At 29.1% G+C, this 13,318-nt stretch overlaps 1 protein-coding gene across 2 annotated transcripts in view; it reads right to left on the bottom strand.

Moving 5' to 3' along the window:
* LOC129961627 (uncharacterized) overlaps positions 1–13,318 on the bottom strand; it is a 39,165-nt gene that overhangs the window by 11,537 nt on the left and 14,310 nt on the right. For both annotated transcript variants that reach the window (XM_056075142.1, XM_056075143.1), the window contains exons 10-19: positions 13,097–13,216; positions 10,937–11,051; positions 9,438–9,507; positions 8,824–8,919; positions 8,611–8,742; positions 5,825–5,909; positions 4,619–4,791; positions 4,340–4,532; positions 3,286–3,330; positions 3,075–3,181 (exon numbers count right to left, since the gene is read on the bottom strand). In XM_056075142.1, coding sequence (XP_055931117.1) covers positions 3,075–3,181; positions 3,286–3,330; positions 4,340–4,532; positions 4,619–4,791; positions 5,825–5,909; positions 8,611–8,742; positions 8,824–8,919; positions 9,438–9,507; positions 10,937–11,051; positions 13,097–13,216 — 1,136 coding nt within the window. The remainder of the gene's footprint in view (positions 1–3,074; positions 3,182–3,285; positions 3,331–4,339; positions 4,533–4,618; positions 4,792–5,824; positions 5,910–8,610; positions 8,743–8,823; positions 8,920–9,437; positions 9,508–10,936; positions 11,052–13,096; positions 13,217–13,318) is intronic.

Below are 13,318 nucleotides of genomic sequence, written 5' to 3'. Positions count from 1 at the left end.
TATGCATATGAAACGACAAAGGTATTGGTTCAGTGTTCCTTTTAGCACAAGATATTGTAAGATATAGATTTTCTAAGTATCGAACAACATCAAAACATATAGATGGTATGTTCTAGGATGACGTTCAATTATTTGAATACCTGACAATATCCTGAAGGTATCGAAGCAGTATCTTTGGGCATTTTGTGTTACTAGGGATAGGACAGTCTTCAAAATCCAGTGCCCTAAAAAACTAACAGGCTTTGGCAGAACAAGGGAGGAACTGATGTTTATTTATAAAAGAAATACATTTATACTGTCATTAGTCACCGTATTTATAGTCGATGTGACTCTAAACGCAGCAGCAGATCCACCCACTCCCTCACTTAACCAAGACATCTTTTACTGCAGAGAATTTGCTTCCAATAGAATCTCATGACACACATGACAAAAGTTCTACAACGTTCAAACCAATGGATTTAAATTGCTGTCAGCTTTTTGCACCTTTATAATAAATCATGGTAATAATATTCAAATAACTATGCCTTTCTTATGAAGAGTTTTATCTTTGAAAGCTTTTCCATCGCATACGAGTTGAAAGTTTAGGAAAACTAGAAATCATCTCTTCAGTTACATAATCCATAATTTTCCTTAAAATATTTATTAGTTGAGCATTTTCCTAAGTTAAACTATTTCACTACACAGTCAACAACAACAACAAAAAAATAATTATTCACGAATGAATTATTTGTCTTGAAACTTCTTCAAACTGAATAGCTCTGCTCTTCAGCCTAATGGAATGGAAGTGCAGTAATATCATAAATCTATAGGGTGTCGAACCAGCTAGTCACTTTCGTCTCCTTTTGATATTTCAACTCACTCAATATCTCTGGTACCTCGCAATTTATATTTCATTGGGTTTATCCGTTAGAATTTTCACTCGGCAAAGCCTTACCGAAGTTTAGTGGTATTGCTAATCTATATCTTTATTCGACTTTGTCAGACGTTTTATACTTAATCAACCATATTGTTAAAACCACATCTCCACTCACCATCTTCCTACATCAAGTTGAGGCTTGTGTAACCCAAACCCTTTGTGGATTTAGCCGCTAATGTAAGCTGTGGAATAAATGTAGCGAGCACCGAGGAAGCATGAAATTGGTTGGCGGTTCATGAAGCAGAAAGCAGTCTGTCAGATGAACGCCAGACAAGAGTTAATTATCTCACTTCAGTTTCATCGAATTTGTTCAGACGTCCATTGTACTGCAGGAACGTATAAACCAAGGTAAAATATATCGCGGATGGCTTAAGATAATTCTTTGGATAAACAAGGGAATTATCACGAGATTCTATGCCTTAATGTTTAATTGGAAAAACGATAGAAAATTTTCTAAAAGAGAAATTTATCTAAAAGGATATTATTAATATTTATCTCAATTTTCAATAAAAATTATAAATTTCCGATCTTTTGATCTTAAAACTTGAAAGGAATTTGATATTTTTTGTGTGTTTGCATTTAGTTTCGGTCGGTACTTGCGATTCGACTTCAGTATCGTGGAAGAGAATGAAGATAAAAATTAAGTTTTAACATCAGTTTTAACATCCGCCTCTTCACTAGATGTCAATAGATTAAGCACGTTTCGTTAGTTCGTTTCACTAGATAAACCTGTCAATGCATTTAGCACATTTCGTTTTAATATATACGATGAATCTTTCATAAAATGTAGACACGAATTTGAGATCCTTTTTTCCAAAGTTTAGATCGCTACTAGAGTACAGCGAATTTTGGAAGACTGTTTTTGCAGATATTGATCTTTATAGTACAGTTTCAACTTGAAGAAAAAAAATATGGTATAGCAAATGTCGACAACAAAAATGTCTGGAGTAAAAGGACAATCACTACAACAATGTCTGGAGTAAAAGGATTATTGGAATAAAAGGACACAATTGTATAAGGAAGATTACGAATTTATGTTGGCTAATCACATTAAAATGGACTTGAAATTTTTTATATTTCGTAAATAATAATAAAAATAATAATTTCAAAAAAATATATAGTATAAAATCAATATTTAAAAAAAACTTTATTTTCCATAAATATCTTGAGATTTCATTTATATATTTGGATACCACTTATGAAAATTTTTGATATCATTTACGATTATTTAAAAAAATAAAAAAAAAAGTGTTAAACATTAAAAATGTTTATAAAGAAAATTTTTCAGAAAGCAAAATTTCTTTCAAATATTTCTGCTTTATGAAATCAAAGAAAACAAATTGAGTTCATAACAGCTGCAGAATTATTTTAAAACGAAACATCTAACAGAAGAATGAAAAATAAAATACAAAAACAAAAAACAACCCTCCTTCTTAACAAAATTTCTATTTAAAAAAATTGATCATCACCCAAAACCTTTTTCATTTAAATAAAAATTTCCTCTTAAAATGAGGAAACAGATTTTGCAATATATATTGCATCTAACCGAGGGAAGTGAAAATCTATATCGGAGTTGATACGGCTAATGAAAGTAAAACTTGTTATTTATAGAATTAACAAGAGAAAAATAAATGGGATTCAATTATTTGATAAAATGATGCAATATTTAATCACAATTTGATTAAAAATAAGTAAAACCGAATTTTTAATAATAATTAAATGAATATAATCGAAATTATGATTACAAGAATTTAAAGATTAAGAAAAGAATTAATTTCCATGCTATTATAGTTTCGAAAGTCATTGGCGATAAATGCAATAATTCCAAGTGAATTTTTATTTACTTTAAGACACTGTTAAAAGAAAAGTATTTACTGCGATTTGCATATCCCCACTCTATAATTCCCAATGTTTGTGCCTAAACACACACACGCAGACACTCACTCACACACACACGCACGCACGCACGCACACACACACACACACACACTCTCTCTCTCTCTCACACACACACACACACACACACACACACACACACACACACACACACACACACTTATTATTATTAGAAGTTATGAATTCTAGTCAGCAAAAAAATATCAAATGAATAATAATTAATTGAGTTGCTTTTAACGTGCGAAATAATTCTAACACATACCTGGAAAACTCTCTGTTATGTGGCTCTAGATGTCCTATCCAAGGTGATACGAAAGCCATTCTTAAATCTCCTTCACTAAAGCAGAATCTATTTTGGAGAGAAGGTTGCTACGAATGCAGAGAAAGGAATACTCGTTAAAGCTATCTACCGTTCTATAGCTGTCCCTTTTTGTAGAATAACATATAATTGACATAATTTGAAATAAACTTACCACCATTGATCTAGATTCGATATATTTGTCACTGGTCCTGTTGAACTTACAAAAGTAATTATTAATTATAAGAAAATGAAAATATTACAAAAGCAATAAAATGAAATTTTATTCTTTTCAACAGTGATATGTAGTAAGATGTCTATGGGATTATTTCACACATGACTCTTTTTACTTATTTATTATACCTTCCTATAAACCTGCCATATCCGTTCATTAAAAATATACTTTCTTATTACTTTATTGTTGTTGTTTCTAATCGACAAACTCGCTGACGAAGTCAGCGATTTTAAGCCAAGGGAGCGTTCTTATTTTTAGTAGCGCCAACTAGGACTAGGAGTACGTCTTAGCTACTCATGCACCACATTTGCTTGCACAACCCCTTTTTACAGAGGGTCACATTCACACATCTCACAGATAGAACAGATGAAGAACAACCATGCCCGAACCGGGACTCGAACCCAGGAAGCCCAGATCACAGGAAAGACGCACCGCTACCCCTATGCCTGGACGCCGGCTCTCATTACTTTAAATAATAGTAACGAAATAATCATTCTTCATTCATCCAAATCACTAATCAGAACTGAGAATCATTGATTTCTTTGTTTACCAATAAACAAATTTAACTCTTTTATTATAATTAAAATAATGATAATGAAATAATATAACACTAAAATGTTTTATGAGACCTGGCAAGTGAAATATAAACATTATAAGATAAAAGAACATTTCAATTCCTATATTCTAAAATTAATTAATTATGATCCATTAATTTAGATAATAATGAATTTAAAAGTGAAGTATAAACACACATTGTAGTCTAATATTTCAGAATTTAAAAAATGTGCAGTTTTTATGAATTTATTTATTTAGTAACTCATACAATAATATTTTTTAATCAATCTGCCAGTGGTTCCCGCTATAATTCTGCCATTACTTGTACTGAAACTGTTTTCAGAAAGGATTCTATTGGATAAAATATAAATCTAATAATATTTATAAAAATAAATAAATTTCTTTATATAAAATGAATGCATTAATTTTTTAAATTTACCAGGTTTGCAACAATCCAGTAAGTAAAATCTGCAATCTCTGAATAACTCGAGAGTGAGCTGGATTCGCAACATGGATCCTCAGGAACTAAAGAGGGTGCTATATGAAATTTCAAAATAGATTCCACCTGCAGATGATCAAATGGCAATTTTGCTTTGGCACTGAATCTCTCCACGGCATCTTCCACAATTAATCTAAAATGAAGTGACATTCTCGGCATCTCATCGACAGTTTTTTCTTTCTTTCTTTTTTTTGCAAAAATATGCGCAATAAAGCTTACCTTTGTAAGATGGGTGGAAAATATTTTTCAAGCAAAGCGTAATAATTGCCTTTTGCTAAACTTAAGGTAAAAACTCGGATATCAGGTGGAGGCTGGACACGAAAACTTACAAAAAATGAGCTGTGAGACAAGGAAATCAGTTTCTCGATTCCACTGCATTCTAGAAGCGAATGCTGTAAGATATAAATATTTCAAGGCATGTAAGCAGTAATTGAAATGTTATATGTCACAGCAAATTAACAACACAATAAAAGACGGATGACACAAAAATGCATGATATTGGTAGCTAAGAGAATGGCAACATAGAAGCAGAAATTTAAGAAAGAAATTTATTCATTTATTTAAAAAATATTTCTAATTAATTTATTAACGGTATTTATTTGCTATAAATGCTGCTTCTTATTCCTCTTTGCCTAGCATTTGATGCCGATGAGCTATAAGAATAAGTTCATGCGCCAATGATTACTTCATGATAAAGAAAAAATTTGGTCAGAGATCTTGGAATACTTAGGTAACACTCAAAATAAGAATTTCATTTAATTCTTGAATATGGTGGTGGTGTGGGGGGGAGGGTAAGTTACTTTCCTTACAACGGCAAGAGAAATTAGTCCACACTTGTGTTTCGTTTGGAGGAAAAGCAGGAAATTTCCATCAGACGTTCTTTTCGTAGCTGAAGCGTGCATCGATCTACAAGGCGGATAGGAAAAACAATAATCCACTTACACAACTTTTAAAATCAGAAGTGAGACTGACGATGAAAAACTTAATCTCATTTCTCCTTTACAAGTCATTAAAGGTGACTTGGGTCATAGAAAATTTCTTTATTTCCTAACGTTATCTATTGTCGCCACGCTATTGTCTGTAAACCGTTTCTAAAATAGATGCAGTTACGCAAAAGGGAAAACCACCTCCAAATAAATTATATAAAATATTACTTTCTCAAAGTATTACAGAGCAAATATTACGCTATATATTTTAAAAATAAATAACTGCGTGTGCGTCAGATGGCAGTTTATTCAGTGTTGCAAAGCAAATTACTTTACGAGTACGTAATATGCTAAGGTATTCATAAAATATTAGTTGGCTCTGGACTGTTTAACGGCGTCTAGACATTCTAAATATCAGCAATCTGCAGCTTTTGCTAACAATTTAAAATGAAAGAAGAATGGCAAATATTTGTTCCATAAGAAATTACGATGCACTTACATTTTTACAGATATAAAATTCTGACAGGTAATTTCCATCCTCAGCGTTTACAGTACTGAAGACTGAGCCGAAGTAAACAGTTTCCCTAAATAATTAAGTTTGAAAAATAGTTTAAAAAAACATACAATTCATAACACTAAAATGTACAAGAAATAAATTTTACAAAGTTCTATAAAATACATGTCTTTATATAAATATTTTTTTAAAGAAAGTAATTGATTGTTATAAATTGGTATACTGCAGGAATGAAAGATTTTCAAAATATATAAATAACGCAATATCAGTAATCTGTTATTCTCCATTTTAATCATTTTTAAATTAATTGAGAATCCTTAATCTAAAAACGCATTCTGTGATTCCTTTTCAGTAAGGGGTTTTTCACTTTTCGACTCGATATTAAATGTCCTTCATAATCGCACGTTGACTTTTGCTCACGAATGGATGAGTATAAACGAACAGAGCGGAGGCTAAAAACACTGACTGTAAACAATGAAAGAAGGAAATGGAACGAAATCCATTTAGAGGAAATTTGTCTGTGCGGCTGTTCATATATAAGTTAACACGATAAAAACCAAATAAACAGAACTAAGAGAATAAAGTTTGACACACAAATTTAATATTCTAAATGCACATATTTATAAAATTTAGAAATAAATTCGTCAAGAGATTGACCATTTGACGGTCTGTACATTCTCATGCACGTAAATGCGATAATTCAAAAACGCAAATAATCAAAAATATATAAAAATTGGTATGCGATTTTGTGACTACAATTGTAATTCTATGTCCAATTTTGTTTCAATCATTCGGAAAAAAGGCAACCACTGGCATACAATAAATTATCCACAACTGCATTCGTTAAAGTTACGAGAAAGTTTCGGGAAGACGACTCCCGTTGGTTTTACAAATAATTCTTTCGAATGTTGCTACAAGAAATATCTCGCTTGATTGAAGCTGAGTTGAAATAATATGAATAACATGAATTTTTGGACAGAAAAAAACTTAACAAGTCAGCATTTTTAGCGTTTTAATAACTAAGTTTTAATTTATATACAAATTCACATTATGATGACTGGATTTGAAAAACTTTATGAGTGGAGACTATTTCAATGCTTACTAAAATGACCGAAGCAATTTACTTTTTGAAAAATGTAAGATGTGCTTCTGTTTTATTTATTACTTGAGTATGCCACAACAGCAATAACAAAAAAAAAAGTTTATTACTGCTTTTTCACTCAAACTATAATATGAAAGAATGAATAAATAAATTATCAGCTTGGAGCTTTGAGTGCAAATTATATCTAGAAAGATATATGTGAAAATTTGTGAGCTTGGGTGAAAACATATACAATTTTCGTAAAGCAGAATTATGAAATTTAGAAATACTGAAAAGTCAAGAACTTGGCAAGTGTTAATAAAGAAAAGTTAAAATTTCTTTTAATTGACACATATTTCGTAAGATGATTTTTTCTCTCTTTTCACAAAAATTACCGGCTTATATTAGCAAAATTTGGTTTGTTTATTCAAGTTCAAAATATATTTCATACAATAGCCACAAAATATATTTCATACAATAAGATATAGATTTTATTAAATTATTTTTTAGAAATATATCTTTATTAATGTTTTAAGAAGCATTTGTAAAAACTTTTATTATTTGCTACTTGTTAATGTTTAATTGATGATTTATAATCATAAGTATCAGTCGAATTTTAAGATCACTTATACCGCAAATTCACGTAAGATGGAGCAGAATCACAACTTAATTATATTAAGATTTTACAATTTTTATCCTCTATCTTTATCTCTTATGATTCCTATTAACGACATTCTAAATGTGCCGGTCTATTAATAGAAAACATCCTGCATATTATCCTTCCAAACAATTTTTTTCACAGTCCTTGCCACTAATAAACTAAACTTCGCCTACATTTTTATCGGGGCTTTTTTAAGAAATTCAAGCTGCCTGAGCTATAGTGATTTAGCTCCCCTTTAGATCACTAACTTGGAATCTGGGAACCTATGGACTAAAGATAATGCCTAAAATAACCAACTTTTAACATTTAAAAAATACATAGTGCTTCTTAGGGTGATTAAAGAAAGGGTGCTAAATGGGATACACAATTACAATACAGTGAGCAGTTACATACTTCGTTAATTATATAAATAACTTCAATTAAACGCATATTCTTTCGGTATGAAAATTTTCAAAATAACATGAATATTTATGAAACATTACAAAATCAATGGCTAACTAGTTGCAGTGGCGTAGTGACCGGAGAGAAGGAGAGGGGATATAGATACCATGGGTTCCAGTCTTAGGAGGCACCATGAAAACAAAACGTTAGAACGTGTTATATAATGTTTTAATATAAAATAAGAAGGAAAAAAAGATCATGTTTGCCTCAGGCGCTATTTATATTTGCTAAACAAATTATGATGACAAGTGGAGAAAAAATAGCATTTTGTCCCTCGGGCTGATTAATCTCGGTACATCACTGCCGAATTAAATGCCTAATCGTTTTTATTTTTAGCATATTCAAAATACGAGTTAAATATATTTTTTAAATTAAATAAAAATACAAATAAGTATAATAATTTATTATCTTTGGATTAATGTCATCCCTGAGATATGGCTTAATTAGTTCATTATATAAAATAACCTGATTTATATGTGTAGTTAAATACGTGTACCCCAATTAACATATTTTTTTACGGACCTTTCTACTGCTATCATGTGACTTCGGGATACTACTCTATTTAATCTGGTAAATGCAAAAACTTACCGGTGAGGTGAATTCATTAATATTGTTGGGATGTAACTCTCATGTGGGGAGATATCTGTTTGCAGATAAAATTGATGATCATTTAAAACCTTTGATCTTACTGTTTCATTTACGAGATATTCAGTGAACTCCCTAAAAAAGGTTAAAAAATGAACAGATTTAATTAATTAATTTTTAATTAAATATTTGAAAATAATTGAGTTAAAGGTTTACCTGCTGAACACTCCTTTACCAGATGTTCTGAAGATGCTAAGCTTTGATGCTGGCTTCTTGTACGATACTTTAAACACAAAACCATCACATGATGAACTAAAATACGATATTTATAGATAGATGTAAATCACATGATGCACATTTAAAAAATTCAATTAGATATCCTCGGTAGCACAGCCTGTTGCACAATACGTACAATATTGTGCAATATTATATTTTTCAATATTCAACAATATTATACAATATTTCGAATGTTGTTTAATATCATATACGATATAATGAACCATCATATACTAATATAATACGATATTAATTTCTTGTAGTAACATCTTATATTAATATAATAAGATACTAATAACTTGTTTAATATCATATGATATTAAACCTATAAACTTGTTAGTATCATACGATATTAAACAAGTAGAACAAACCTCTAGTAGCATACATAACAAATTGTACAATATATTATGCTATTAGGGATTAAGTGATTAAAAACTAATAAACTATTTGTATTTAAAATTATTATTTTCAGGCTTTATTTAAATTATTTAATACAATTATAGTAATAATTAAAACCAAAAATATTTTAAAAACAAAAGAGCATAGATTCTTACTAAACAGATTCATTCAAAATAGATTCTTTGTCATCTTTATCTGAGTTTTGAAACGGTAAAAATGAAAAACCTTAAAAAAAAAAAAAAAGAGTAAATTATAATGATATGTAATGAATATTCTTAATAGATAAGAGTATAAAACAAAAAGCAGAATTATTAATATAAAATGTAATAAGATATAATATTTTAAATGACAAAATTTTTAAAACAGTAAAAAAGTACTCATTAAAAAATTCCATTCTCAAATTTTAATTTTCTCTTCAATTCATTATTCGAAAAATAAATGAGCTTGATCAAAATAATATTATATTCAAAGGAAAAATCTATTTGAAGCGATGGAACAGAATTTAACACATCCAAGTAAAGCTGAAGTTAAATAAACAGCTTCATGAGACCTCATGATCAAAATAACCTTGCATTCATAAAATAAAAAAAGTGAATGGAATATGTAGAACATTTCAAATAGGAATAGTGGCTAAATCAGACAATCATAAACGATCTTCATTTCATGGATTCCATGAATAAAAAATTAGATCTCATTTGTCATTGCTGCCAAGAACTTTCTCGGTAATCAAAACTGTTTGATTAGTAAGAGACTGAAAACTGTTTTGATTTAGCAAATAACAACCATAACGAATTCAAAAAACTTAATTGTAATATGCGCATATTCATTACTTTTACAACCATTGAAACAATTTTCTATCTGAAAATCCTAGAGGTTCTAGAAAATAAATATGAGTGAAAGATGGTAAAAGACTTCACTAGGATATAAAGATAATGGAAGCCGAATACCAAGTTAGATAAAATATAAATATGCTGACAAATTACTTTTGAAATCTGAAATTTTTTTATGCAAATAAATTTTGCTGAAGAGTTTGGAATAGAAAAAGAGTTTCAGAAAAAACAAAATAACTATTCCTTTGGTTTTCATTTGATTCACCTCCTTTTTTAATTGAGTATTTGTAGATTTACAGGAGTGTTGCTATCTTTTTTTTTAATAAAATAAATCAAAATATTTTATAAAATTTATTAAAGAAAACGTTTGTTGAATTAAAGCTCATAGTTTAAGTACAATTATTTGGACTACTTCCAAGGAAATCTTGGCGATACAAGTGTAGAGCAAGGTGATCGATTTTGTAGAAACACTAAAAAAAAAAAAAAAAAAAAAAAAGGACTTCCAGCATTAGGTCAAAAGGAATACTCACTGATTGAAAGAGATTGCTCAAACAAAATTTATTCAAGAGCGTCAAATAAAAGAATCTTTCGAAATAAAACAGAATAATCTTTATTTTTTAAAAATCGCATTTTTCTTGTTCTAAATTTTTTTGTGTGTGATTAATTTAGTGATTATGAATGATAATCATTTTATTACAGTTACCATAACATATATATGATCATTAAGAGAGACTCAGCACCAAAGTATACATTGAACTATGTTATTTCAAGTGAAATACCATTAAGACATCTAAAATAAACAATGTAAAACTTTGTATATTTACCACGATATGGTGACAAAGCTGCAGCTAAATCATCAACATTCCTTAAAGGAATATCATCTTCAGATAAACTGATGACAAAATCCCAAGAATCATAACATAAGAGTTCTGAAAAACCCTGCGCAATGAAGACAATAAATATGTTAATTACGTTCAAAAACGATACTTAAACAGCAAGACAATGTTTAAACTATCAACCAAAAAGTTTTCTAGCATCAGTTCTTTTTATATTAGTTTTAAAAATTAAAATCAAATCAATGATATTCACATTTGCATAACAAACAAAACCCTGCATGTTTAACAACTAATTGTAAGTTGTATTATATGGATTTGTCACAATTTCCTTCTGTAAGCTAAGCAGTTAAATTTAAAAGTAATAGTCCTTATGAATATGATATGAACATACTCCATTTGACCTGATTGTTAAATGGAATAAGCATATTTGAGATTATCATGAATCAACATGAAATTAATGTATATACATTTTGGGTATGAAGTCAATTAGCAGAATGTTCATTCATAATACAATGAAAGACATAACCAATATCCCAAATGTTTTCTGAACACATTCTGATAATTTTAAAATTTCAATACTATACGAGATTTCTGATTGCGTTTTGATCATCAAAACCATCAAATCGAAATCTATCTCGGCGAATTACTAGTTCATTGATAAACGAAACATACAATCTCATAACCTTTTACTAATTGTAATTGTATTTCTGATAGGAGAAGTATATATCCAAATGTTGAAGCTTTAAGTTAGAACTGACTCCCCAAAGCAAACGATTCATTTTTTTGTTTTCTAATATATTGTTACTATGAAGAATAATATCAGATTATTCAAAATATATTAACAAATCCATTTTGGAAAGAGAAAATCTTTTGGTGTTTATGTTTAAAATATATTATTGATGCAAATGAAAATATTTTATCAAATCAATAAAGAACAAGACTGTTGAAAGCAGGCATTCCAAACAAAAAAGAAACAAGAAAAATTTTAATTTCAAAGTAAATGAGAAATATTTAATTTTCTAAAAGAGGCAGCACCGACCTCACTTCCCGAAAATGCATTTTTTATAATTTTATATTTATGTTTGCTAATAACAATATACAATATCTTTTGGTGAGTTGAATGATTATAGCACGTTTTATATTCCCCCGTGGATTTTCGATTTAATTCAGAGTAGCATTCATTCTTCCAGAATCGTAAATACGCCCAAAACCCTATTCTAATCGTAAAAGAAAAAGAAAAGAAATAACTAAAAAATTGCAATTGCAGCCATTGTGGGTATCGTATTAAAAAGGATTTACTAGTATGAAGAAAAAAGCTTGAAAACTGATCATAAAATACATCCAACCAAAATTTAATTTTCGAAATCAAAGAACGACTTTCTAATTTGGGATTTATTAAGGACAAATTTGAAAATCTTAGGCTAAAGTAATCTGGCGCCTCATCAGAACCATAAGTAGGAATTTCAGTACCTATGACCCAGTGAAGGTAGCTCCAAAGCAGAATAATCTGGGAGAAAGGAAAAAAAAAACATTTGTTCTTGCATACCTTACAGTTTTACAAATTGGTGCCTTTTCAAAGCATAGGATATTGTAAGCATACTTCGGTCACCACTGTTAGTACACACAATTAATTTTAAAAATTATTTTAGAAAACATTTTTGTGTTCTAACCCATATATTTATTGAAATCAAAAATTCAGTAATTTAGATAATTTATTTAATTTTATAAATGAAATATAAATACCTTTTATTTTGCTTATATTTTTAAAAATACATTTATCTGATATAAAATTATGCAGTTTTGTTTATGGTATTAAAAGTAACACTCAAGCTAATAATTTTATTCATTTAAATAAAATAATACTTAAATCAATATAACAGCAATATCTGCATATGTGAAAAAATGATCTGTATCTTATTTAACATTTTTTTTATCTATATAATAGATATAAATATGTTCATTTTGATTTATAAATTATTTATGGTATTTATTTTTTCATCGATTGCCTGAGAATAAATATTCCTTAAAGTGATATAGATATTTGTGAAACATAACAGAATCAATAGTTATCTAGATGTATGTATAGAGGCAAATTGTGGCATTTACGACTTCTTACAAGCCCTAATTATATTTTTGATTTTTACTTACCTCAAGCTGAGCTCTCACGTTTTCGTAGGACGATAATGGCGTGACATATGATCTTTCTTCAGGAAGAATGTATATATTATGACTTGGAAAATTAGACTGTGAAAGCAGTTGATCCAATTCCTGAAAATACGAACGGAAATATATATATATATCATGTTGTAATAGGTCGTAAATTATATTTCATAACGCTAGGTAATTACGGTGTTCCTATCCACGTTCAAC

This window comes from Argiope bruennichi, chromosome 2, assembly GCF_947563725.1.
Source record: "Argiope bruennichi chromosome 2, qqArgBrue1.1, whole genome shotgun sequence".
Taxonomy (NCBI): domain Eukaryota; kingdom Metazoa; phylum Arthropoda; class Arachnida; order Araneae; family Araneidae; genus Argiope; species Argiope bruennichi.
Note: the sequence above shows the minus strand (reverse complement) of the source record. Positions and strands in the feature narration are given on the sequence as shown.